General features: G+C 38.8%; 1 protein-coding gene across 6 annotated transcripts in view; it reads left to right on the forward strand.

Annotated features, from left to right (window-relative positions):
* Positions 1–26,986, forward strand: part of CACNB2 (calcium channel, voltage-dependent, beta 2 subunit) — a 512,677-nt gene that overhangs the window by 255,745 nt on the left and 229,946 nt on the right. The window contains exon 1 of one of the 6 annotated variants that reach the window (XM_006894310.1): positions 7,339–7,632. The exons of the other annotated variants lie outside the window; for them this stretch is intronic. Coding sequence (XP_006894372.1) covers positions 7,582–7,632 — 51 coding nt within the window. The 5' untranslated portion in view covers positions 7,339–7,581. Of the gene's footprint in view, positions 1–7,338; positions 7,633–26,986 lie in introns of those variants that run through there. 6 annotated transcript variants of the gene reach the window in all.

A 26,986-nucleotide genomic window follows, 5' to 3' on the forward strand; every position in this document is an offset into this window, starting at 1 on the left:
AGAAGACTGGGAGTCCCAGAACGCTTGATGTGCTCATATGAAACCTGTACTTGAACCAGAAAGCAGTCATCAGAACAGAGTAAGGAAATACTGCATGGTTCAAAATCAGCAAAGATGTATGCTAGGGATGCATTCTATCTCCATACCTTTTCAATCTGTATGTGGAACAGATCATTCAGGAGGCTGGGCTCTATGAGGGAGGAATGTAGCATCAGGACTGGAGGAGGACTCATCAACCTGTGTTATGCAGATGACACAGCATTACTTTCTGAAATTTAGGAGGACCTGAAGCATTTGTCACAGAATATCAAGGATTGCAGTCTTTAATGTGGATTGAAGCTCAACATGAAGAAAACAAAAAATTATCAACACTGGACCAATTGGCAGCACCATGATGGGTGGAGTGGAAATTGAGATTGTTAATAATTTCTGTTTACTAAATTCCACATCAGTACTCTTAGCACAAGCGGTCAGGAAATAAAAAGACAAATTGCATTGGGGAAATCTGCTGTTTAGGGACCTCTCCAGAAAGCTGAAGAGCAAAGATGTAAGTCTGAAGACTAAGGTGCACTTGATCCATGCCATGGTCTTTGCAATTACTTGCTATACATCAGAGAGCTGGACAATGGCTAAGGATGACATAAGACTCTATGCCTTTGAGTTATAATGCTGGAGAAAAGTGTTGAACATTCCATGAACTGCTAAGAGAACAAATGAGTTTGTCCTCAAGAAGGTGAAGCCAAGTTGCTCCTTAGAGGTAAAGATTGTGAAGCTCCCTCCCACATATTTGGGGCATATTGCCAGGAGGGACCAGTCCTTAGAGAAGAAAATCATGCTTGAAAGGGTTGAGGGACAGCAGAGGAGAGGAAGACCCTGAATGAGCTGGATTGACACAGGAACTGGGGTAAATGAGGTTAGGTGTGTCAGAGACAGTGAGACTGGCTCAGGATCGGAGTGTTCAAAGCTATTGTGCATAAGGTCACTGTGAGTCACAGGTGACTCATGGCACATAACAACCACCAGCAAAGAAATGGAATGTGTTATAAATGATAACATAGATTGTTATGTGAAAGAACATTCTGTTATATGTGACTTCTGTTTGTTTTTAGGAATTTTTACTATGGCATTTGAAATTGTTTCAGAGTTTTATTTCTCTTGAGAAAACAATGTGTTATTTACTGAAAGCACATGTGAGGCGTATAGCATACACTCACGCGAGACTGTTGTTCTGCTGTTATGATTCACTATCTGGCTAATCCCTGCGGTAATTATCCATGTTTGTACACATATCATGGTGTTTTGTAATCAGAGACGACAGTATTGATGGCATAATATCTGAATTGGGGTGTGATCAAGGAAACTTCTTTTTTTTACAGTCACTGCTGGTGAAGTAAACAAGTCTGGACTTTGATGTCTGTGGTGGCCACTTGAAGTATGTGACCTCTAAAATTCTGAACTTTTTAAAAAAGGTTTTCTTTCTCTCCTGGCATTGAGCATATTTATGCCTTGGCTACCTCTCCCCATCCAGAAAGGTCTGCTGCTGTTTTAAAGTTTAAAACAACAAATGGGAAAGTTGCCTCAGAGGGAGAATTCAGTATTACTGACGCACAACTCCCTACCTTCTGCTTATGTCGAGACTAATAACAATGAAGAATGCAGACAGAACAAGAGATACAACTCTTCTTTATTGCTGCCCTCAGATGAGTGAACAGCATGTTTAAAAAAAGAACAAAACCCAGCACCCCAGGGTTTCTGTATGTCATTTTTATTAAGGCTGTTCATAGTTAGCAAGGCAACGTGGTAATGGCAAGGAAGTAGGTTCAGAGGGGATCTGATCCGAGGACAAACCATGACTGGTTTGCATGACTGGTTGGTCTGAAAAAATCTCAGGCTCTTCTTCACACTGGCTGTCTAGCCTATTCTGGGGGTCCCTCTGCATCTCTATCAAGAGCCATGGAGCAACCCTTCACCTTCTTAGGCTGCCCCTAAGCTATTTCAAGTGCACACTGTTACTCCCCTTGCCCTTGCCTCTTCATTCCCCTGGCTCAAGTTTAGGCACCTGAAGTAGGACTAGGGATATATGATTAGGTATTACTGTCATGACAGGAGTCCAGAATGAAGGCTGCACAGTGGAGTGGAGTTGGGGGAAGGGATTGCATAACAGTGAAAGAGTTTTTCTTTTACTTTTCCAGAAGAGTGAATTGGTGGGAGGGGGTTGGCAGGGAGAAAAGTGAAACAATGAATGAATGGAAACCCTAAGTCTCTGTAAACTTTCATTAAAATTAATTTAAAGAGAAGGGATTTTAATGTCTCATTACGCCATTTTAGTCACTATATGGATAGAAAAACAAGAAAATAATGTTTTATTGTAGGAATAGAGAGTTTATAGAATGGACCAACCTATCCTGTATGTTTCATTTAGAATTTCTGCCTTCATCCTTTTCTTCTTCAAACATCAGTTGCTTTTTTGCTTGTCTGAAATTAATAAGGAGTTGTCCTGGCAGTGTAAAGGTACAAGGTTCAAATCCACTACCTGCTTCACAGGAGAGAGATGAGCAGTTACCTTACATGAGATTAACTGCCTCTAAAAGTCTACCTGAGGGAGTCAGCTATGGATTATTCTCACTCTCTGATATGGAAGAACAACACTGATGTTGAAAATGCTAAAAAAACAGAGATGTTAGTTTAAAGACTAAAGTGTGCCTGATGCAAGCCAGTGTGTTTTTAGTTGTTTCCTGTGCACCTGAATAAGAATGACAAAAGGATTGATGCCTTTGAATTTTGGTGTCAGAGAAGAATATTGAAAATCCAATGAACTGCCAAAAGAACAGCAAATCTGTCTTAAAGGCAGTGCAGCTTGCTTTTTAGAGGCAAGGAAGGTAATACTTTGCATCACATACTTTGGACATGTTTTTAGGAGGGGGCATTCCTTGAAAAAAAAAAAAGACATCATCTGAGAGGAGGGAGGTAATTGTACAACAATGAATGAATATATTTTAAAAGACCCAAAACGTGAACTGGGGGCAGGTGAAGGGAAGGAAGAGGGGTAAAATGTGCAGTAATGAATCAATGAAAATCTAACTTTTCTATAAACTGTCATTAAAATCACAATTAAAATAAAAAAATTATTTTTAAAAAAGACATCATACTGGGAAAGGCAGTTTGGTGAGAGAGAAGGAGACTCTGGATGAGATAGATTGATTCACTGACTATAAATGAACTTGAGTATATCAGAGTTGGAAAAAAATCCATTTTGGATTTGCTGTTAATGGGCTTGCTGTGAGTTGTATTTGGCACTGTGGCACCATCAGCTATGGTTATTATTTTCCCATAGCAGATATATTTTAATGAGTGTTATAAAATACTATAAGTTTGGCCTAAAATGTTAGAATTAAAGAAAAAAAGCTCGAATCATATATGCCATAGACTGAAGAAACTATTTCCAATGAAAACTGGTTTCAGAGTAGAATTTTATTTAAATTAAGAACATATTTCTCAAATAAATAGAGAATTATGGTTCTCTTTTTTTTTTTTTTTTTTACGTCGAGGGATTCAGGAGACTAGTAAAGCCAGTTCAGAAGAGATAAAATGTAAGTATTTATAGTCAGTGAAAAAGAATGTTAAGCTTAGATTGCCAATTTGTATTCAGAACAGGCTAATGTTCTGCAAGCCAATAAAATAATTTTGTGAGGGGTGGGGAACCTGTGTGTGTTTTTCATTAATATTTTAATTGCTCATTGTGTTCCATACAGTCCTTCCTTTAAATTGTATTTCATTCATTTATATTATGGAGTTTCCCCCCCTCCTCCCTTACAATCATCCTACCAAGAACTACTTTTGTGTAAGCTATCTACTTCAAGCCTCATGTGCCAATATCCCCCTTCTTGATAGCAAATTTCTGACTTGACCACTCCTATTGAACCAAGTACTCTGACAAAACAAATACATCCCTTTGGTTGAAGGATCCTCTGTTCGCCTTGGAAACTGAGCATCTGAATCCAAAAGCATTGTCCAGCCGAGAGCAAACCATCAGGTTACAGCAATCAACCCTGATTCACAGTATGAATCATCTTCTCTTCATCTGGTTGTGTTCTAGTCAACTCCTCCCCAGCTGTCTGTGGCTAGGTTTAAATGGGCATTAGCTGCACACTCAGAAGTTCATTCTTTTCCCTGAATTCAAGACCTCTTGGTCTCCTCACTCAGCTGTAGACCTCATATGGGGCAAAGTCAATTGATTCAACAGGCCAGGGGCCTCACAACTCCCTTGGCTCCTCAAGCCAGCAACTTCTCCCTGTTCATCCAGGCATCTGTTCATGCTAGGTGGGCAGTGCTGAACGAACACATCCAAGCTCAGCCTGTTTCTCCTTTGTTTCTCCATTGTCTTCCTACTTCCACTCTTGTGGATTCAAGCAATCAATACTAATGTGCATATGTCTACCTCAAGTCTTGGAGGTGGAGGGGGGTAGGCTAGGTGCCATCTTTACTCTGCTTCAGAAGCTAAATAAACAACTTGTTCCTGTTATAAAAGGATAACTTCTTCCTTTACTTTTTCCTTCTTTCTTTCTTGCTCTTTTTTATAGATGTAAATCTCTTCCATCAACAGTCCAATGTGAAAAACTCTAATTTCGTGGAATATCTTTTCTATAAGATAAGCATCATTTGCATTTCTATTACACAAACATCTTTTACCTTGATATTGGTTTTCTACAGGTTAGGGTTGATAAAGTTATCCATAGTAAGTAGAGAGTAAAACCAAGATAAATGTCAGATCATCTTTAGTTGTCTTTTATATATTTCAGAAACTTTAAAGGTTAAAATAGTAATGGGAACCTACTGTAGAACATATGAAAGACATTAAATTTCGTGTGATAGTAAAAACAAACCCTTCCATTCTCTACCCAGACACAACTGTAAATGTAATTTACAAGTATCCTTACAAAGTTTTTCCCTAAATATTTTTTAGCAGTGGAGATTATTATTGTGGAAAAATAAAGGCAGTCTCCTTTTTTTCTTCTACTTCTTGTTGTTGTTAGGTGCTGTCGAGTTGAGTATGACTCATAGCATCTCTATGAACAATAGATTTGAACCCTGTCCTTTTGTGTGCCATCTTCACACTTCCTGACACATTAACCTGCTGTGACAGTCACCATGTCAATCCAACATGCCCCAAGTATGTGAGGCAAAGCCTCAATATCCTAGACTCCAAGAGCACTCGGGCTGCACCCTTTCCAAGACATATCTGTTTGTTTTCTCCGCCATCCATGGGATGTTTTGTGCTCTTCTCCAACACAACCAGAGCTCAAAGGCATCAATTATTCTTCTGTCATCTCTATTCATTGCCCAGGTCTCAGATCCATAGCATGTGATTGGAAAGACTATGGCCTGAATCAGAAGCACCTTATTACTCAAACTGATATCATTACTTCTCAATAATTTGGAGAAGTCTCTAACTGCAGACTTCTACTTACTCGGATGTATTTTGATCTATTTTGTTAGATCATAAAAAGGTCCAATAAACACTCCTTTAACTATTTTCCTAATTTTAGACCTTTATGTATCATAAACTATTTAATATATAATAAAAAGTACAGAGAATAATATCATTGCCACTGATATAGCTAGTTTAAGAAATAAAATGCTATTAATAAGATTGCTCCCCCTAATAGATAACTGTCCCATATGTTCCATCCTCCAGACAAGTAACAATGATCCTGGACTTGATACTGATCATTTTATGTTTTCCTTTCTATTTTTACTAATACATGCTATATAGTAATTTTATTTTTTTAGCTTTATACAAATTCCATCACAAATTCTTAATGTTCTTGCTTTTCTCCACCAAACGTTTTATTTGTGCTGATTTATCTATGCAGTTGAATGTTCTTCTGGATCGTTCACTTTTGTTGCTGAATATGATTCCAAACCAACAGTCCTTTGTTATATGCAAACATGTTTTAAAAGTGTTATGATTATCTTTTCAATTTTTAAAAATATTGTTATTTCATGGAAAGCTTAAAAAGTTTTAAACTTAAAATTAATGTTCCATTTAACAGTATATGATCATCTTTTTTTGGTAACATTGGTTATAGTTTCCTCAATGTAGCAGCACTCTTCTCAATTCCTCCTTGAGTTCTCCATTTCCACTGGTCCTTCTTTCCTGACAATTCTGCCTTCAGAGCTTTGCTTTGAGGGACATGCAACCCTTTTACTCTCTTAGGGTTATTGTTCAGAGGCATCTCTTCTCATCTTGTTACTTTTTTTACTTCTTTTTATTCTTCTTGTTAGGTGCTTTTTCATAGCCGATGCTTCCGGAGTTTTCCAAAGGTTATAAATCCCACAGAAGGAGATTGCCCATCCTTCTCTCACAGAGCAGCTGGTGGATTCAAACTGCCTTTCTTTGAGTTGACAGTGAAAATCCTTAACCTCCAGATCACCAGAGCTGTATGGTGATCTGAGAATGTGGGTTCAATTGCAGGCTTGAAGGGTATAAAAGTCACAGTCTCTGGGATTCCACTAGTCTTGAAGAGACCAGTAAGTCTGATCTTTGTAATGATTTAGAATTTTGTTCTGTATTTTCCCAGATTCTGTCCAGAATCTTCTGTGGTCCAACTCAGAACAATTGAAAGTGACAGCCGTGTACCATCTAGTATTTCTGGTCCTAATGTAATGGAAGCTGTGGTTCACGTGTTCCATTTGCCCTTTGGACTGATTATGTCCTTGAATCTTTCCTTTTCATCATTGGTCTTTGCTATGAACAAGGAGAGATCAAAATTGCATCTTAGATATCTTGTAAGATCCCAGTCGCTACTCACCACAATAGGATATAGAACATTGCCTCTGTGAACTGTTAATGCTTCAGCTGTGCCTCCAGGTGGTGGTGCAAAGCCCCCAAGCACAGATTGATTTTATTTTAGGAAGACAAGTTTTTCATTTAAAAGGTAATAAAGTTATCCAAGTGTCACTTATGTGACTGCATGTACATTTTCTACATGCATTGAGAACCTCAAAATGACCAAAAAAAACCCCTTTCATATATGAAAAAGGGAAAATCCTTTTTTTTTTTTTTTTTTCAGTTGGGGTGGAGAAGATTTTTCATTTTTCTTTCAGGCTGCTTTTCAGATTGGTAGTGGATGCTAACAGATTGGCAGGTTTTGTAGCCCACTGTTCAATGATAAGTGAAGTATGCTGAAGCTGCGTGGGGACCAGGGCTGCCTGCAGCCATGCATCTGATACTAATGAAATGTTACTCAGCTTTGACAACTTTTCAGGCTTCTCTCTTCCCAGACAGCTGACGTAATTCAAAGTAAAAAAAGACCCTCCCACTTGCCTGGATTAATTGACTTTGATGGGCTCCTCGGCAGCGCCTAAGTGGTTCTGGAACAGAGAGAAATTTTGCCATCTGAAGGACTTTAGAAAGTCAACCTGGCTCAAACTACACACCCCACACCAATCAGGAAAAGGAAAGCAGTTGATATGCTGCTCAGAAAAACAAGACTTGGCTGCGCCTAGCCTTTGCTGGGTTCTTGCCCCTGTGAGGATTATTCTTGCTGGAGTGCTGGGCCCCTTTGGAACTGCTCTAGCATGCTTGACAGACGCCTGATGTCTCCTCAGACTAAGTGCATTATTCCTGGGGTAAGCATAGGGTGAGGGAGGCAGGCCAGATGCACAGTGTGGTGTGAAAGAAAACAAAGGAATGTTCTCTGTTGGGAACTAAAAACATGCTATTGGCTTTACTTTTTATAAAGTTATTTGTTTTTGTTTTTCCTTATCTGACCAGAAATGTTGTCATTCACGATGGCTGCTGTTAACTACAAATGCTGGCTGAGGTTGTTTAAGCAAGTGAGACTGTCAACTCTGTTTTTAAACTGGATCTGATGGTGATCGATTTAGTAGCTGCAGGAGAGGCAGAGGGGCAGCAGAGAAATCTAGCAGAAAATGAAAATGCATTTTACAGCCTCAGACAAGCACTTGTTGCATTCGGGATCCTGCCGGGAAGCGACAGTTGGAGCTTTTTTGTGTGCTTGGCCTTTGTGTGTAATCAGAATGATTTGACTTCCTGGGTGGCTGCAAAGTAAGCTTTGATTGCTACGTGTCACTCTTCAAATTGTGAGTTTAATGACGTGTACAGAAATGAGAATACTGTTTATTTAAGCACGGGGCTCTTTACTACACAACCATGGACCGTTTGGGTCGTTCAGATTTGGTATAGAGCTTTAAGAAGTGAGTATATTTATTATTCGTGTCCCTTATAGGAAAAACTTCAAAGGGAAAAATGAAAAATAATCTGTAGACCTAAAACAAGACCCTAGTCTGTGAAAAAATGAAAAGTCAAAATTTAAGTTTCAAAGATCTATATTAATAGGGGAAAAATTCAGTATTAAAGTAAATGAAATGCATGCTTTTGCCTAAGTTAATTCTTGTTTCCAGATGTTTCCAGCTACACCAAAGTTTGTTCTGTGGAAGAAAGATACTTACTAAGAAATATTTAGGTGTAGAAACTGTTCTGTGTTTTATTCTCTGAAATTATCACAATCAGCATTTAGCAAGATATTATATGAAATCTGTCGGAGCTCAGTGATTGTCCATTAGATTTCATTTTGCTGTTTTTAGAGTCATGGAGATTCTGCTGCTTGTGTTGGTTTCCATTGTGTATCTGCCGTCTTGTTCTTTATCAGGGTTCTGACATGCTAGTAGTGTGTATGCTGACTTTAAAGGATTTGTGGGCATTGTTCAGGGTTCTGAACTTTTCAGTGCCGGTCAGGTTGAACTCAGAAATTGCCCAGTACCTGTCTGTCTTGAGAAACACCATAGAATGACTATCTTCCATAAAATCGCCTGCTGTCTAAGAATGCTATTGGGCCAGCGTCAGCACTGTGTGTTTTTCTGCAGAGGACAGCTACTGTGATAAGGGGAGGTCCATGCTCCAGAACACAAATTGCCAAGCGTTTTCCTTTGGCCATTTTTAATCTTTTCAGCAGTGAAACTGAGCACAAAAATGTCACAGTTATTTAATTAGAATGTCAATTTGTGTGTGTTTCTAAAATAAGTGCTTAAACATATCATCCTATGGTTAATTTCAGTTTTGTACTGAAGTATCACAGGAATATGAAGAAGTAGGTAGATACTTATCATCTTAAGCTCCTTTACCTTCTCCATGTTTTGTTTATTATGGCCAGACCTCTTTTTGCATGTGTTGGTTTATTAATAGTTAAACTTTGAAATAGCTTTTCATAAAAGACTTTATCACATTGCCTGTTTAACACTTTCATCCGGCTATTTTCTGGTTTCTCCTATAATGATGTGTTACATAAAATACCCTCCTCCTTTTCATGTACAATTTTAAGAGTGTTCTGGCCTCGTGGGTAAGGAGTTGCACTGCTAAAACCCAAAAGCAGATAGTATGAATCCACCAGCTACTACTTGGGAGACACATAAGCAGTCTCCTCCCATATGATTTACAGAGTCTAAAACCTCCTGCAGGCTCAGCTGTGAGTTGATTCCAACTCAACTCCAGTTAGTATAAATAACACTTTTTTATAGTTATGGTGTACAGGTTATTCTGGGTTTTGTTGTTTTCTCACAACTTGTTTTGAGATCACTTGGTCGGGTGGCTCAACAGTTAACCCTAGGCTGCTAACTGAACTGTTGATGTTTCAGACTCACCCAGAGGTTCCATGGAAGAGTGACTTGGTGATTTGCCTCCTAAGATTAAAACCTAGAAAACCAGATAGGGCGGTTCTGCTCTCCTACATGGGTTTACTATGAGTCCAGATCAATTTGAGGGCATCTAACAACAATGACAATATAGTATCTTATGATTTTTTTTTTTGCTTAATTTGCCAAAACATTTATGGGCACTTACTGTTAGATTTCTATGTTTAGTCTAGAAGTTGGTTTTTATAGATTAATAGATGTATAACATCAGTTTTTAGCATATAGTCTTTGACTTTGTAAAAGAATTTCTTTAGGGTAAGTTCTTGTCTGTAGAATTATCTGGAACGTGGCTGGCTTGAGTGTTTTAATTATATCCCTTGCTGTCTGTCCATCTCTCTTTTAGAAATTATTCTTTGAATGAACAATAACAACTTAAATTATATTCAGAAGCTCCTTTAAAAAAAATAAAAACACCTTAAACTCATTTCTGTCACATCAGTACCAATTTATAGCTGATCTTAGAGTAGGTTCTCTATAAATGTAAGGAGTGAGATTGTCCTTCTTTCTCCCATGGACCAACTGGTGAATTCGAACCATGAGAGATTCCATCATTGGGTTGGCAGTTCCTTACCAATTAGATATTATTAAGTGCTTTTAATTTAAGTAATTATGCAATATTACTTTAATTTCTATATCTTGGATGACTAGCAAAGTTGAATATCTGATTTTTTTAAAAAATTCTATATAAGTTATTTTATTAGATCACACATATTTAGATCCAAGTGTTACTTTTGTTATATATTAAAGGTAGCTCTTACAGAATAAACTAGGATAATTTTTCCCCTGTCTCGATCCAGGTATCAGAGTGTTTCCTTTAATATAAATTTACCTTAAATAGATTTTACAACATGCTGCTAATAACTAAAAGGTACTTTGAAAAAATGTAGTAGCAATTTAAATAACCTTATGGCTTGATGTATCTGTTTTTATGCCTCAATTTTGGAAAGTAGAACAAAAAGCTTTTTTTACTTTATGCAGATAACTTACTTTTAACAGAAATCTAATAACTGATACAAATTAAGAAAAATATAGTAGCTGATTCAAGTAGTCTTTAATAAAAGAAATATTTTCTGTCTCAGCCTTCAACTCATGGTCATCCAGTGAGAACTGATTCATGTCTGACCCTCCAGGCTATAAATCACATTAGAGGGTATTACACATCTTTCTTTTTTGGAGCAACTAATGGATTTGAACCACCCACCTTTGGGTTGACAACATAAACCCCTATCCACTGGGTCACCAGTGCTCCCAGTCTCATAAAACATACAAACCTCCTTTCTACGAAGATGGCGCCGAAAGAGAAGAAGGAAGCCCCTGCCCCTCCCAAAACTGAAGCCAAAGCAAAGGCATTGAAGGCCAAGAAGGCAGTCCTGAAGGGCATTCACAGGCAAAAAAAAGATCCGCACGTCACCCACGTTCCGACCGCCTAAGATGCTGAGACTCCGACGGCAGCCCAAATACCCCCGGAAGAGCGCTCCCAGGAGAAACAAGCTTGACCACTATGCCATCATCAAATTTCCCCTGACCACTGAGTCAGCTATGAAGAAGATAGAAGATAACAACACACTTGTGTTCATTGTGGATGTCAAGGCCAATAAGCACCAAATTAAACAAGCTGTAAAGAAGCTCTGTGACATTGATGTGGCTAAGGTCAACACTTTGATTAGGCCTGATGGAGAGAAGAAGGCCTATGTTCGACTTGCTCCTGATTATGATGCTTTGGATGTTGCCAACAAAATTGGGATCATCTAAACTGAGTCCAGCAGGCTAATTCTAAATGTAATAAATTTTTCTCATTAAAAAAAAAAAACAAAACCCAAAAAACAAACATACAAACCTTAGGTTCATCAGTTTTAGATTGTCAAGGACAGATGCAGGGCAGTCAGACCCCAAAAGGATTTGCCTCCCATGGGTTCTTCCCTCCAATGACTGTTTAAATCTTCTCCATTTTCGCTTTAGTGTGGGCAAACTGGAAATCTCAGTATCTTTTCTCTCTTAGTGAAAGACTATCTGTCATTTTGACCATAATATAATGGCATGTCATTCCATTTATTAACTTCATAAATTGTATGCATTGTTTACCAGTTACAGTTCACAGATACTTTGTGTCAAAGGAGAACTGTGCTGTATAAAGTTTTTAATGAATACTTTTTTAGAAGTAGATTTCCAGAGCTTTCTTCTTTGGTGCCTTTGAGTAGATTAAAAATTCTGGATTTTCAGTCAGTAGAGTGTAAACTCTCCCATCCCTTTAAACCTTGCTCTAACTATGCAACTTTACACATATAACCTTGTATAGCTGTTTTTTAACTGTTAAAGAGTGTTGGAGGGAATCAAAGAAGGAATAAAGACCCATACAATCATATCTAATATTGTTAACTTTGCTTCCAACACACAGAATCCATCTACCATTGTTCAGAATTTTCTACAGCCTCTTAAGTGCATGTGTTACAAAATCTTGCCCATACCATCCAGCCTTCCAGACCTTCTTCATGGTTTCTAGCTGACAAAAAATGGCTTTGATGTGAAAATATAAGAGGGCAACTATGCTTCATTGCATATCACCAAGATGAGAACCACAAGATTTTATTGCAGATTCTAACACTGGTTAATTTTTTAGTTAGGAACAGAAAGTCGATTAGTATCTCTAGGCGTGTTTTATCTTCTATTTATTGAATGTAATAATTCTTACCTCACTGTTTATTTATATGGGAGATTGTAAAGGCTTATTAGGCAATAGATTCATATACTTTAAGCCTCTCTGAATAGCCATCTGTGGTTTTGGTTTTCTCTAAAAAAGCCCTAAATTCCTGGAAGAAGCAATTGCTTGAAAGTACCTTCAGTATAAATATGTATTGAATCATGGGGTTTTTTTCTTCCGGTTTTGAGGTCTGCATTTGTTGAGGATTTCCCGCCCTCCTTTAAGGCCTCTTCTTGTCTTGGCACCAGTACAGATATTTCTACATCATGAAACCTAATAAGCCTTGGATCCTTCTCTCGCCTTTAGGTTTATGACAGTTTTTTATGACATAGATGAAAACATATTTAGAATCTTTCAAGGCTAAGTTCCACATCAAGGGATTGCAAACCTCATTCACAATAAAACTTCCAAGGATTTTTACAGAGGGCTGTGAACAATTAGTGCTAATGTGATGTTTTGGTGTTTTTTTAAAAGAAGCTTTGTATGTGCCCAAATATAATAGTATGAAAAGAAATAACCATATACTATTGTCAACACTGTTAATCACCCACACATAATATGTGCTGAATGCAACCCAGGTGAAATTAAAATATGTTCTCTATTGTTGAGGAAATTGCTATTTATTCAGGCAACACAATGAGATAAAAAGTATGTATGTAACTGTGCAATAAATAATATTTATTTATATGAGGAATAAAAAATCATTAATGAAAGGATAAATAATTGTAAAGTTTCAGCATTATAAATATTTGGGTTAAGCACTCAACTACTAGCTGAAAGATTGGTGGTTTAATCTCACCCAAGCAGTGCCTAGGGAAATGGGCCTGGTGATCTGTTCTTAAAGGCCACAGCCTAGAAATCCTGTGGTATTCTACTCTGCACACATGGTGGTGGTGGTGCTTGTTAGGTGCCATTGGATCGGGATTTTCAGAGGTAGTAAATTGCATGGATGAGATTGCCCATCTTTCTTGCATGTTCTGGGAACAGCCAGTGTATTTGCCTTTGGGTTGACAGTACAACTTCTTGCCTCTAGGTCACCAGAGTTCCTTTGAACACATGAGGTACACTAAAATGTATAGTAATCTCTGAGCTATGATTTGATAAAATTACCTACGTTTATAAGCTAACACCGTCTCTCAGATTGTCTTGGGTGATATGTATTGCTAGGATACAGGAAGTTATGTCGTCACCAGTATTTCATACAGCGAAGTTGCCCCTGGTGAACAGATTTTTAGCATAGCTTCCCTACTAAAACAGACAGAAGACTTGGCAACTTACTTCCAAAAATCAGTCCATGAAGACCCCATGAATAACAACAGAATACTGTCCAATATAGTACTGGAAGATGAGCCTCTTAGGTTAAAAGGTTCTGAATATACACAGGGACCATAACAATAGACTCCAGAATACCAAAGACTATGAAGTTGGTACAGGTCAAGGTGGCACTTTATTCTGTTGTACCTGGGTCAAAGCGTGATCAGAGCCAAGTCAATGACAAACAACAGCTGGTAAGAGATACCCATCCACTTCTGATGATTCACATCCACTCAGAGATGGAGAAAAGATTGCAGTTGTCAACTATTTCATTTTACTTAGCTCTACATCAACACCCTTGGCAACTCTCTATTGGATTTCCAAAGCCATAAATCTTCATGGGAGAAGACTGCCTATCTTTCTTCCTGGGACCTGCTAGTAGATTTGAACTACTGATTTTTCAATTAGTAGTATGACACATTATGCACTATGCCACCAGACTGTCTTGATAAGAGAATAGTACTAGTTGCCTTCCAACTCATGGTGGCCTTATGTGTATCAGAGTAAAACTGGGGTCCATCAGGTATTCAAAGCTGTGACCTTTCTTGCAGAATACCTTTGGATGAGTTCAAACTAACAGTCTTTCAGTGTGTTGCTAAGCATTTAACAATTTGTGCTACCTAGTAACCCCATGCTAGAAAAGAAAGAATCTCTATGCCTGATGTAAAGAGTCACAAAAACTAAAGTAAAATGCATATAAAGTGCATTTCATGCCAGGCTGCTGACCAGAAGGTTGGTGATTCAAAGCCACTAGGATTTGCTTTGTGGCAAAAAGGTGAGCATAGTATTTGCTTTTGGTTCAAGAAAATACAGATTCACGGTCATTCTACAGCCCAGTGAGAATGTTTACTTTCTCCCACCCCAGTTATAGTTCAAGCAGCATAAATCTGACACTGAGAAAGTCCTGGAACAGGAAACTTAGGAGAAGCACAGCGAGCTCTTACAGGAGCTTGATGTGTGAGATTGGATTATGGACAGGACTGCAGAGAGTGATGCAGAGTCAGAGCAGTGGGGTCACTGCCATCTTTGTGTGGGTCTCCAGATTTTGTGACTCTGCTCAGAATCTAATGGGCAGGTAAAGTGCTTGCTATGAGTCGGTTCTGACTTGACAGGAGGGAGGGAGTGGTACACAGCATATCCTGTCCTTATTCTCTAAAAGAGATGATTACACTTCCAGTGAGACTTTTATGATATTTTCCCCCTTTTTATTATTGTGCTGACTTACTCAAATTTTAAAAATGTGCGTCGGTCCTAATTTTGCTTCTTTACCTATGACTGAACAAGAACTGGTTTAAAGCCTTCTTTTTGACACCCAAATTGTCCTCATTACACTTTAATGCTTATTCTTACAAAGGCCAGTGCCTTTCTATTTGGGTATTCATTTTCTCTTTCCGATTGCATGAACTGAGGTGGCTTTATACCTCAGGTCTCATTATAGGGGTCCTCTGAAGAGCATTAAAAAACAAAACAAAACAAAACAAAAAACCAAACCAATCCATGGCATCTGGTCCTGTGACTTCTTCAGCACCAGGGGAACATAATTGTTTTATCATGCAGGACTCTGTAGATAGCACATGCCACCCCTGTACAGACACTCTTAGGTTGTGGAATTCGCTTAGTGACTAATGTTATCATGAAAGTGTGCTAAAATAGAGAACAGTCGGGCTGATAAATTGTGAAAGAGGAGGGTAAGCAGAAGTAATCAGCAAATGATAAGCAAGTACAAGGCTTAAAAGCATTCCAGAAGTTCCAAACAGGGGAAATAAACTTATTTACCTTGTTTTCCTACATGATTGTTGCTTTCAAAGAGGCTCTCATAACTAGACTAGTCTGCAGAAGTGTATTCTCTAATGTTACAGTGGTAACTAGACTAGTCTGCAGAAGTGTATTCTCTAATGTTATAGTAGTAACATGAGAATGATATTGCTGTTACCTAGAGTCCACTCTCCATGCACAATGGAAGAAAATAATCTCTGCCATCCCTAAGGTTGCCTGGGGATCAGAACAGCATGATCCATAGGGTTTTTTCATCAACAGATTTTTCAGAAGTGTATCCAGTCCAACTAACATTGTAAGATCCTCTGAAACTGTTTCAGCATCAGAGCAACACTCACGCCTCCATGGGCAGACAGAGGGTATTGCTCATAAGAACACTGGCCCCAAATTAAACCTGGATCTTCCTTATAGAGGACCATGATTCTGCTACTCAACAACTGTTGACTGTTCATGAGAGTTGTTGTTGTTGTTGTTGTGTCTAGGTGCCATAGAGCCCCTATGAATAACCGATCTGAACCTGGCCCTATCATGTACCATCTTCATATATGTGTCATGCTCAAGCCTATTGTATGGTCATCATGTCACTCATCTCATAAAAAAATCTTCCATTCCTTTATGGATGCTCTACCTTTCCCAGCATGATGTCTCTCTCTAAGGATTGGTTCTTCCAGAAAATATGTAAGTAAGTAAGTGAGGAAAAGATTTCTTATCTTGTCTCTAAGGAACATTCTGGTTGCACATCCTTCAAGATTTGTTTGTTCTTTTGGCAGTCCATGGGATATTCAATATGCTTTGCCAACAACATAATTCAAAGGCATTGAGTCTTCTGTCTTCCTTATTGTCAACTTTCAGGTGCATAGGAAATACTACTATGACTCAGACAAAACTCACTTTAGTGAGTCTAAATTGGCATCCTTCCATTCTAGAATTTTGGAAAGGTCTTTGATAGCAGATTTTGCCAATGCAATAGATCTTTTGATTTCTTTACTACTGCTACCAAGAAGTTGATTGTGGATCTAAGTAAAATGAAATAGTTGACAACTTCAATCTTTTTTTCATCTCCAATAATGTTGTTTATTGGTCTAGTGGTCTTTTTGTTTTCTTGAGGTTGTGATGTAATCCATGTTGAAAGTTGTGATTGTTTGTCTGGAGACTAAGGTGCACCTGATCCAGGCCATAGTCTTCACATTTGCTTGCTATGTGTCAGAACGTTGGACAAAAAGGCTAGGACTGATAGAAAGAGAATTGATGCCTTTGAGCTGTGGTGCTGGAGAAGCATATTAAATGTATCCATGGACTGCTAGGAGAACAAACGGGTTTGCCCTGGAGAAGGTGAAACTAGGCTTCTCCTTGAAGACAAGGATTCTGAGGCTTCATCTGACATAATTTAGACATGCTGCAAGGAGGTACCAGTCTTTGGAGAGGGACATCATGTTTGGGAGGGTAGAGGGACAAGGGTAGGTGTGTCAGAGACAGTAAGGTTGGCACAGGACAGAGCTATTGTACATAGGGTTGCTATGAGTCACAAGCAGTTAGACGGCACATAAGAAGAACAACAACAGTGTTTAAAGTTTTCTTTACCTCTAAGCTTGGTTGGGTCATCTACATAATGCAAATTGTTAAAGTGTCTTCAAGGGTAGATAGGTTTAATTGTTGTTATTATTAGGTACCGTCAGGTTCATTCTAGCTCATACTCACTGTGTTTGTATAACAGAATGAATGATTGCCTGGTCCCCTGTGATCCTAGACATTGTTGCTATGTTTGAACCTCTTCTTGCACCCACTGTATCAAATCTCCTTAAGTGACTCTTTATTTAAGACTCTTCTCTACCAAGAATGATGTCCTGCTCTGGGGGGTTAACACTCTCCCTCGTTACATGTCCAAAGTATGTGAGAGAAAATCTCATCATCCTCACTTCCAAGGAACATTCTCACTGTACTCCTATGAAAATAGTTACTGCCTTATTCTGGAAGTCTATGACATGTTTAATATTCTTCTCTAATACCACAGTTCAAAAGCATCAAATCTTCTTCAATCTTCCTTATTCATTGCCAGGTATTGCATGCATAAACCTGTTGAAAATACCATAGAATTATTTGTAGCAGAACAGTTTTTCAAGTAATAATGACAAGAAATATTTCTTCACAGCACTTCATTCTATTTGGAGTTTGTAAGGGTGAATCTTCTATCTACAAGTAATAGTGCATTTTGAAACTAGTAGCTAATATTTTAGATTTTTTTTTATCTTCCAAGCAAATGAAGCAATATGTACATTTGTATTTCTAAAAGCTAAGAACAGAATGTGTGCACATATTTAAAATCTATTCAGGGTTCTGTATCATCTTTAGTAAACCTGTGAATTATATTGATATTTTAATAAGGAGTTCTTTCCTTATCCTTGAAAGGTTCTAGGCCATGTCATAGCAGGAAAATATGATCTGTTCAGTAAAACGAAAAATCTTTCCATCTAGAGAAATTTTATTTCTAAAGAATTATAAGGGAGCTTGGGTGGCTTAGTGCTAAGGAATTGTACTGCCACCTCAAAGGCACATGGTTCGAATCCATCAGCTACTCCATGGAAGAAAGATGAGCAGTCTCCACTCATTCAGTTTACTGCCTCTGTGAACCTGCTGGAAGGTCTTCTGTGAACTGTTTTAGAGGTGAAGGCACCCAGCAATAACAACAAAAAAGTAATTATTGTTGTTAGATGCCATCAAGTAGAGTATGACACTTAGCAATCCTATGAACAAAAAGCTAATAATATGAACCAAATGTTAATTCTAGGTATTCTTGTTTTAAAGTTAGAACTTTAAATTTTTTTAATTTAAATTTTAGATTTAAATGTTTCACTTTAAAAATTTATGATTCTGAAAACCAATATAAAAGAAAAATATTTTTTTTAATGAGTGTGTAAAACACATTATAAAATAATGGATATTTGGAAATATCTTGAGGACATTTTAAGTTCAATATTCAATGATAACTATGTATAAGCTTAAACATAGTATAATGCTTATAAGTATGTAAGCATTTATTTTCCTTACATTTTATTTATTTGTATTGTTTTTGTGAAAGGTACACTGTTGTTGCTATTGGTTGCTCTGCAGTCTGTTCTGACTCATGGTGACCCAGTGTGTTCAGAGTAGAATTGCTCCACAGGAATTTCAGGGGTTTAGGAACTGGTTGCTAGCTGTGTCTTCTGAGGCACTTGTAAGTGGTGTTCAACACCAACCTTTCAACTAACCGCTAATTGTCTAACTAAAACTGGGCGTGGATGGGGGAATCCATGCAACCTAATGAATGAAAAAGCTAATACTTGGTGAGGAAATATTGTTCTGGGGATTATGAACAGTTGACGTTTCTTATTTATTGTAATCTGGTTTGAGAGTATGAATTTAGATTTCTAACAGATCTCTTTAAAAACTTCATAAACTGTTCTGTGGAAGCTGAGAGTGTTGTGTTTATTGTATCTATCTAAGACTGTTTAGTCTACTAACTCTGAGAGCAGCTATTGTCTAGCTCTTCCCCCAAAGACATTATAATGAAATATTATGCGTAAAGTTTTATTTCTAGTATAAACAGTAAATCATCTGGCATAGGTCAGAGTCTAAGTATTCTGGTTAATATCTTGAAAGCTCTTGATACCTGAGTACCAGCAAGGAGCTGGTGGCCTGATAAGTCCGTGTTGAGAATCGAATTGAATGTTATGTTCTTCATAAAATAACCAAGTGATGATGGTCCTATCACCCAAAATCTCTGACAACCAATGTTTTTGTCTTTACAATTGAAGTAGTAATGATATAAGCCCTATAGAGCTCTGGAGTCAGGTAGAATATGTATGAAAATAGCAAATATGTATGAATATGAAAATAGTAGAGCTCTGTGTGATACGAGGGGATTACTTGTTTAGTAGGCATTTGTGAGGCACTAGCATGTCTTCCTCCTGCTCACTGTGGACCCCTAAAGTACTTAGACGGCCATCTGACCTCTCTTCACCATAGTCTCCTTGGCAAGGCCCCATTGCTGTTGTTATTAGGTGCTAGTGTGTTGATTTCAACACCATGTGATAAGAGGAGAATTAATTCATAGGGGTTTTGAGGCTTTTGTCTTTACTCTGTTGTTTGGTAGGTTTGAACTGCTGGTCTAGGTTAGCAAATGAGTACTGAGACATTATGCCGCTAGTGCTTCCTATTATGGCTAATTACAACCTCCAGCCCACCTCTCTCTGTCCTCCATCCCCTGTTCTACCTTAATCTGGCCATGACCAGGCAGCACGGAGTGTCCTAGGTAGAAAATAGTGATGACTAATCTGAAGTAGTTAAAGTGAGACCTTGAGGAGAAAGAGGACATTGAACTGAATGATGGAACAAGTGGTCACTTGCATCAAATGCTGCAGAGGTCACAGAGAGTGAAGGCTGAATAGAAAGCTAAGGTCTTTTGTTTCCTTTGCTTTGTGTTCTTGTTTTGGTTTATTTGCCTGTTTTTCAATTAGACAGCAAGTGGAGGGGAAGTTCCTCTTGAGAGCAGTTCCGGGACACAATTGGACCAAAGGCCCCGTAGCAGAAGGACAGGACGCTCATGGAAAGTAAGGCAGAGCGAACAGTAGGAGGTAGCTTTTCTTGGTCACGAAAATACATTCATTATATAATAATCCACACATGGATTGCCAGAGTTCAGAGAATTAAAATATAATACAGCCACAGAACATCACATGGCTTCTGTCTTCAGAAATCGCTTGGGAAGACTTTGCACTGTTTCCGGCTGCTTCCCACAGTACTTCTAACGCCGCTTACTGTGTGAGTGTTCCAGATTTTTGGATTCTGGAAAAAGTTTATCATTTGTACACCTTGCTTGTTATTGCCATTTTCTAGGTATGAACCTAGTTAGAAGAAAAGTTACGTAAAAAAAAAAATCTGGAATCACTTTTAAAAGCTGAGGTTTCCACATATTATCACCAACATTTATGGTTAATTTTATTGATAATTTGTCATCAGGCTGATAAATGATATAACATGAATGTTTATAATGTGGAATAGATGTTTTGTTATGTTGCTTTGTTTTGAAATGCTACACCAGAGCCATTGCAAAAGCCAAGAGTTCTGGTTAAAGAAGATCTGGCAAACAGCCAGATTCTTAAACCTCCCCCTAGTTGGTCTGTTTCTCTGTCTCCTCAGTGATGTCAACTAACTCAACCTGAGTACTCCAGGGAGCTCTCTGGACGATATCCACAAGGGTCACTCCCTCAGACCTCTAGCACAAAAAGTTTCAGTGATGCCTCTAGATCCTAGCAGACCAGGAGGCCTGGGGTTGTACATTGCTCCTACACAATATTAGTCACATAGTGGAATTGCTTGTGTAATTTCTTGCTTTGAGACTAAGCTCCACAAACACCGTGGAGACCCACAAATACCATGGAGACCTCTATAGTCTCGGACTCTTCTCCAACTTTTTATCTACCTCACTTATGCTTGCTTCAACTGAATGTCCCAGCCATTCCAGCACCGTTTCATGCCACACTGATGCTGGGCATTGCCAGGAAGCTCATCCCTCAAGGAGTCAGGTTCCCCCAGACTCGTGGTAGCTCAGCCTCATTGATACTTTTCCCCCTCTAGTTCTTCTGATAAACCAAGCTTCAAGGTTCTTGCATGACTTTTCTTTTCCTCTTCTTTTATATTGGGTTGCTGACAGGAAGGTAAGTGGGTCAGGTCCACACAGTGTATCCACAAGAGAAACACCTGTTACTTTGCTTCCATAAAGATTATAGCTTAGGAAACACTCTGGGGCACTTCTCTGTAATGTCAGATTGCTGTGAATCCAAAAGAAGCAGCATGACAGTTAACCACCACCTTATAAAAAGGGATTCCACTCCTTGGTCTCTGCCAATAGCAACCAGGTTAATTTTTTTATAACAATTTAATTATTTAGCTTATTTAGTATATTGGGAGTACTGGTGGCCTAGTGGTAGGAAGCTGCACTGCAATCCTGAAGGCACGCAGTTCAAATCCCCCATATGTTCCATGGGAGAAGGATGGACAATCTCCTCCCATGAGAATAACTGGCTCTGAAAACCCACCAGATGGTCAGCTATGGGTGGGCTTCAATTCAGTGGTGCACAACAACAACAACATTTAGTATAGAGACTATTAATCATGTCTCCATTGGGCTCAGTTTTCACAAGTAATTTAACATGCCCTGTTTATGAATCTGAAATGAAATTCATAATTAATAGAAGCAACATACACACTTAAGAACTATCTATGTGCATAGAGAATGAACTCTGACAGCCTAATCAGAATTGCACTGCCACCTCTAAGGTGCACAGTTTGGGTCCACAGCTGCTCTGTGGGAAGAAGATAGGCAGTCTCCTCCCAGGGGATTTACTGACCCTCAAAGCCCACTGAAGGGTCAGCTTTAAATTGGTTCTGACTTGATGGCACATGACGACAACAATAACAACAGATAGGGAGCTCTAGTAGTTTAATGGTAAGGACTTCGACTGTCAAACCAACAGCACACAGTTCAAATCCACGAGCTATTCTGTGGGAGAAAGATGAGCAGTCTTGTCCTATGGGATTTGCAGTTTCTGAAAACCCACTGAAGTGTTGGCTGTGAGTTGGTTCCCCCTCAATGCCATGTAACAGCAACAACATATAAGGATAGACAATTGCACTGTCAACCCAAAGCACGTGTTTTTCATATACTAGCTGCTCCACAGAGAAAGCTGGGCAAACTCCTCTCATGCCTTTTAGAGCCTCTGAAAAGCCACTGGGGTGTCAGCTGTGAGTCAGTTCCAATTGAGTGGCAATAAATTGATTGTTGAGTTGTAAGGGGGAAAAATTAACACAATGAGAAAGATTAGACAGGAAATCTAGGGGGCAGTGACTTTATGTTAAGAGGAGAGGAATAACTTGAGACAGGAAGATGAGGATAATTGTCCTACTTAAAGAATGTCACTGAGTCAATGTAACTGAGTTGTACAAATAGAATTTGGCAAGTTGGTATATGTTCTACCATGTATATTCTTAATAACAACAGCAAAAATAATATGTATATTAAAAACACAGCATATTGGTCCAAAGCATTTAAAAGATTAATTTGCTTTTGAATAGTATATAATTCTATTGGGCCCTGATAAGGAAGGAGTCACATGTCCTTACTGAGAGGGAATCACCATGGAAGAAACAGCTATAAATGCAGATTAATAGTAGTGAGTGAGATTAGCAAGTCACGTACTACCTATAACATGACCAGTGGAGACTCAACTTCCTAAAATGGGTAAAACTCTGGGTAAATGTTGAAACATAGTAAAATATTCTATCCATTTACATAGTACTTTTATTTCTAGAAAATTCAGTCTTACTTAAACTGGTACAAAAATACTTTCTTTTTATATGTAAAATAGATTTACATAAGCACGTTTCATCTATATGAATTCTAGAAGGACTTGTACAAATTATGTAACAAATACATTTTTGTTATTTATGAGAAGGGAGCTCTGGTGGTAGGGTGCTAAGAAGCTGCACTGTCATCCCAAAGGCAGATGGTTCAAATCCACCAGCTGCTCCACAGCAGAAGGATGAGCAGTCTTCTCCCATGCAATTTACTGTCTCTGAAAACCTGCTGGAGGGTCAGCAATGTTTTTATTTCTTCCTGATGGCACACAACAACAAAATGAGAAGGAATACATCTGTTTTGAAGGAAGTACATCCAGCTTGTTTCTTAGAAGCAAGAATGATGAAACTGTCCCACATACTCTGGGCATGTTGTTTGGAGAGGGTAGCACTTGGAAAAAGACATCATGCTGGGTAAGGTGGAGGGTCAAGGAAAGAAAGACTGTCATCAGGATGAAGTGACACAGTGGGATAGAGCATGTAGGCAGTCATGTGGATGGCATAAGATATGGCAAGGCGCAGGTCTGTCATTCATATGGTTATTGAGTCATAGTCAAGTCAGTGCAATTGACAACAATTATTTTCATAAGGAACCCTGATAACATAGTGTGAGATGTCTTGGGCTGTTAACTGAAGGTCAACAGTTGAAATCCACCAGCCTCTGTCTATTGCTGGCTATGGCCTGAGGAGACCAATCCTTGGATCATACTCAGAAGGGTGAAGGAACAACAGCGCAGGAGAGGAAGACCCCTGATGAGATGCATTGATACAGTGTCTGGGGCATTGGGGGTTGGTGTGTCGGAATAAGTGAGACTGCTCAGGACGGGGCAGGCTTCAGGGCTGCTGTGCAAAGGTCTTTATGAATTGCAGGGGACTCGATGACACATAACAGCTACAACATTTTACCTTTGCTGCTCCTTTACATCACCTAATAGGATATCATCTTCCAGCAACTGACCCTTCCTGGCAACGTGTCCAGTGAGAAAGTCATGATCTTTTGTGGTCAGTAAGATTTCATTACTCATTTTTGGAAGTTGATCATGGACTTTTTCTTCCTAGTCTGCCATTGTGTGAAAGTTTCTGCTGAAACCTGGCCACCAGGATGACCCTGGTGGTATTTGACATATCACTGATTTACCTTCCAGTATCTTAGCAACACAGAATCCATCACAGAATGACACATTTACAGATGGGTGGTGGAAATTTCAAAGACGAGAATTTTTTAAAGAAATTACAGCTTTTCTCTAATTCAGAACACTTCCCTTAAATAGCTCTTAAATAGCTAAATCAATTAATCATGATAGAGAAAATTGTGTAGGAAATTAATAGCAATAGAAGTTGGCTTAGTGACCAAGAGTTGTGAGTTGCACTTAAACAAATAATAAAGTGAGACAGAAAATCATTTTGTTATATGTAGATTCCTTATGTCTGTCTACACTGTGTCATAGACCAAAACGTTTAAATCTGATTCTTTTTTTGTTGTTGCTCCTGCACAGTAGCAGAAATGCTTTCAGTCACCTCCCCAGACACCACACGTTCCCTCTCACATGGTAAAATGTGTCGGATGTAACAAAGGTGCATCACTGAACTCATGTCAATAAATGCCTTGTTCAAGCCACCCATTCAAGCACATGGGCATTTGTATAAAAATATCTTCACATTTGGGTATCCTTGACTTTGGGACCACCCCTGCCCTTGGTGTAAGCAGCCAGCCAGCTAATCAAATGGTAACCAAGTTATCTAGGAGCAAAATAGGCTAAAGTTTATGATTGCCTGCTTGTTAAAAGCTGAATGTTCTTGCTTATAATTCTAGAAGCTGCAATGAGAAGATATGTCAGCTTTAACCAATGCTATCACATAATAGAATAGCAATGCTACAAATGGTTATGACTGAAACATTTTTTACATCTTAATAACCATTGCTTTGCTTACTGACCCAGTGGGAAAGATTTCTGTCTTCCTGATGTTAAGATGTGATCCAGATTGAAGGTCATGGTCTTTGATCTTCTGCAGCAAGTATTTTAAGTCCTCCTCACTTTCAGCAACATAGTGGGATAATCTGCATAACATAGGTTGTTGACGACACTCCTCTGAGCCTGATGCCACATTCTTCTTCATAAAACCCAGCTTCTCAAATCATTTGCTCAGTATAGAGATTGAATATCTATGGAGATAGGATACAGCCTTGGCACATATATGTTCTAATTTTAAACCATGTGTCATTCCTTTGCTCTGTCAGTAGATTAGGAGACATATTAGAGCATGAATCCTCTATCAGGGAGCTCTCCAAATTACTGAAGAGCAACGATATCCAGATGAAGACTAAGTGGCATCTGATTCAGGCCATCATTTTTTCAGTCACTTGTTATGCATCTAAGAGCAGGATTAAATAAGGATGACAGAAGACTGGTGACTTTGAGTTGTGGTATTAAAGAAAAGTACCGAATATTCTATGGATTGTCAAAAGAACAAAAAGATATATACTGGGGAAAGTACAGTCAGAATGCCCATTGGAGGCAAGGATGGTGAAGGGTCCTTTCTCATACTTTGGGTCTGTTGTTAAGAGACCTATTCCTGTTGTCAGGAATGGGACATCATGCTTGGAAATGTGAAGGACAGGAAGACCCTCAATGAGATGCATGTGAGTGTGTCAGAAATAATGAGGATTGCCCAGGACAGAACAAGGTTAGATCTGTTTTAGCTACAAGTCATACTCGATGAGTGACACCTAACAACAACAAATAACCATTAAGACACTGGCAACTGCCCCCCCCTCCACTTCTTGATTGGTTTTTTTTGGTGGTGTTAGTGTTACCTATAGTAGAATTGTGAGTGAGAACCGACTCACAGCTGACCTTCTTGTGCATTTCCGGAGACTGTTAATCACAGAAGGTGACCTATCTTTCTCACATGGAAAAGCTGGTGGGTTCAAATCCAGTCAGTTCCTTTGGATCAGCAGAGCAGCTTCTTACCCACTAGGTCGCCAGAGGCGCTTCTTTTAAAAGTGCAGCACTAAATGAAAATCTGCAGTGCATTTCTGAGAAGTTAATTTTCTCATCTCCTCCCCCTTCCCAAAATGAACGTGATTTCAGATAATGTTTGGCATTTACAAGTAGTACTCTTCTTGAAAAACTGGTGTGTTTCTTGGCCATAGCTCTTGGATTTTAATTATTATTCCCTGGATTTTTGTTATGTTAAGATAGACTTTTATACTTTTTACAGTCATGAGTGGGATAAAAGAGCCATGGGTTGTAAATTTGAGTCTGAAGCACAAAAAAAAAAGCTGTCCTTTGTTCAAACCAAGCCATAAATACAGGAACATGATCTTACACTGGGTGTAATAACAAGGCAGGCACTACAGAGCAGGCCTTAACAAGGATATATTGAATTTAAAAATTGAATCAACTTTATAAGAATAGGGGAATGGAAAACTGACATTGCTTGGCAATCAGCTACTTACAACGTCTGAAATAGGTGATTTTTTGAGGAATTAAAGCTCAGAGTTTGGCTTTCAACTAATACATTACATTTTATTATAATAACTCTCTTATGCCTTCAGTGTGAACTATGTATATGTTGTTGTTTGTTGTTATGTGCCGTCGAGTCACTTGCGACTCATAGCGACCCTATGTACAACAGGCCTAAACCTCCGCTCTGTCCTGTGCCAATCGCACTGTCTCTGACACTCCCATCCCAATTATCCCAGTCACTGAATCAATCCACCTCGTAGAGCATCTTCCCCTCCTGCGCTCTCCCTCCACCCTACCAAGCATGATGTCCCTCTCCAAGGACCAGTCTCTCCTTACAGCATGGCCAAAGTATGTTAGAAGGAGCCTCAGAATCTTTGCCTCCAAGGAGCCACCCGGTTTAACCCTTTCCAGGACAAATCTGTTTGTTTTCCTAGCAGTTCATGGTATTCTCAATCCTCTTCTCCAGCACCACAGCTCAAAGGCATCAATTCTCCTTCTATCCTCCTTGGTCATTGTCCAACTCTCTGATGCATAACAAGTGATTGCGAAGACCATGGCCTGTATCAAACGCACCTTAGTTTCCAGGGAGACACCATTGCTCTTCAGTACTTTGGAGAGGTCC

This window comes from Elephantulus edwardii, unplaced genomic scaffold, assembly GCF_000299155.1.
Source record: "Elephantulus edwardii isolate Elephantulus edwardi_28Jun2011 unplaced genomic scaffold, EleEdw1.0 scaffold00139, whole genome shotgun sequence".
Taxonomy (NCBI): Eukaryota; Metazoa; Chordata; class Mammalia; order Macroscelidea; family Macroscelididae; genus Elephantulus; species Elephantulus edwardii.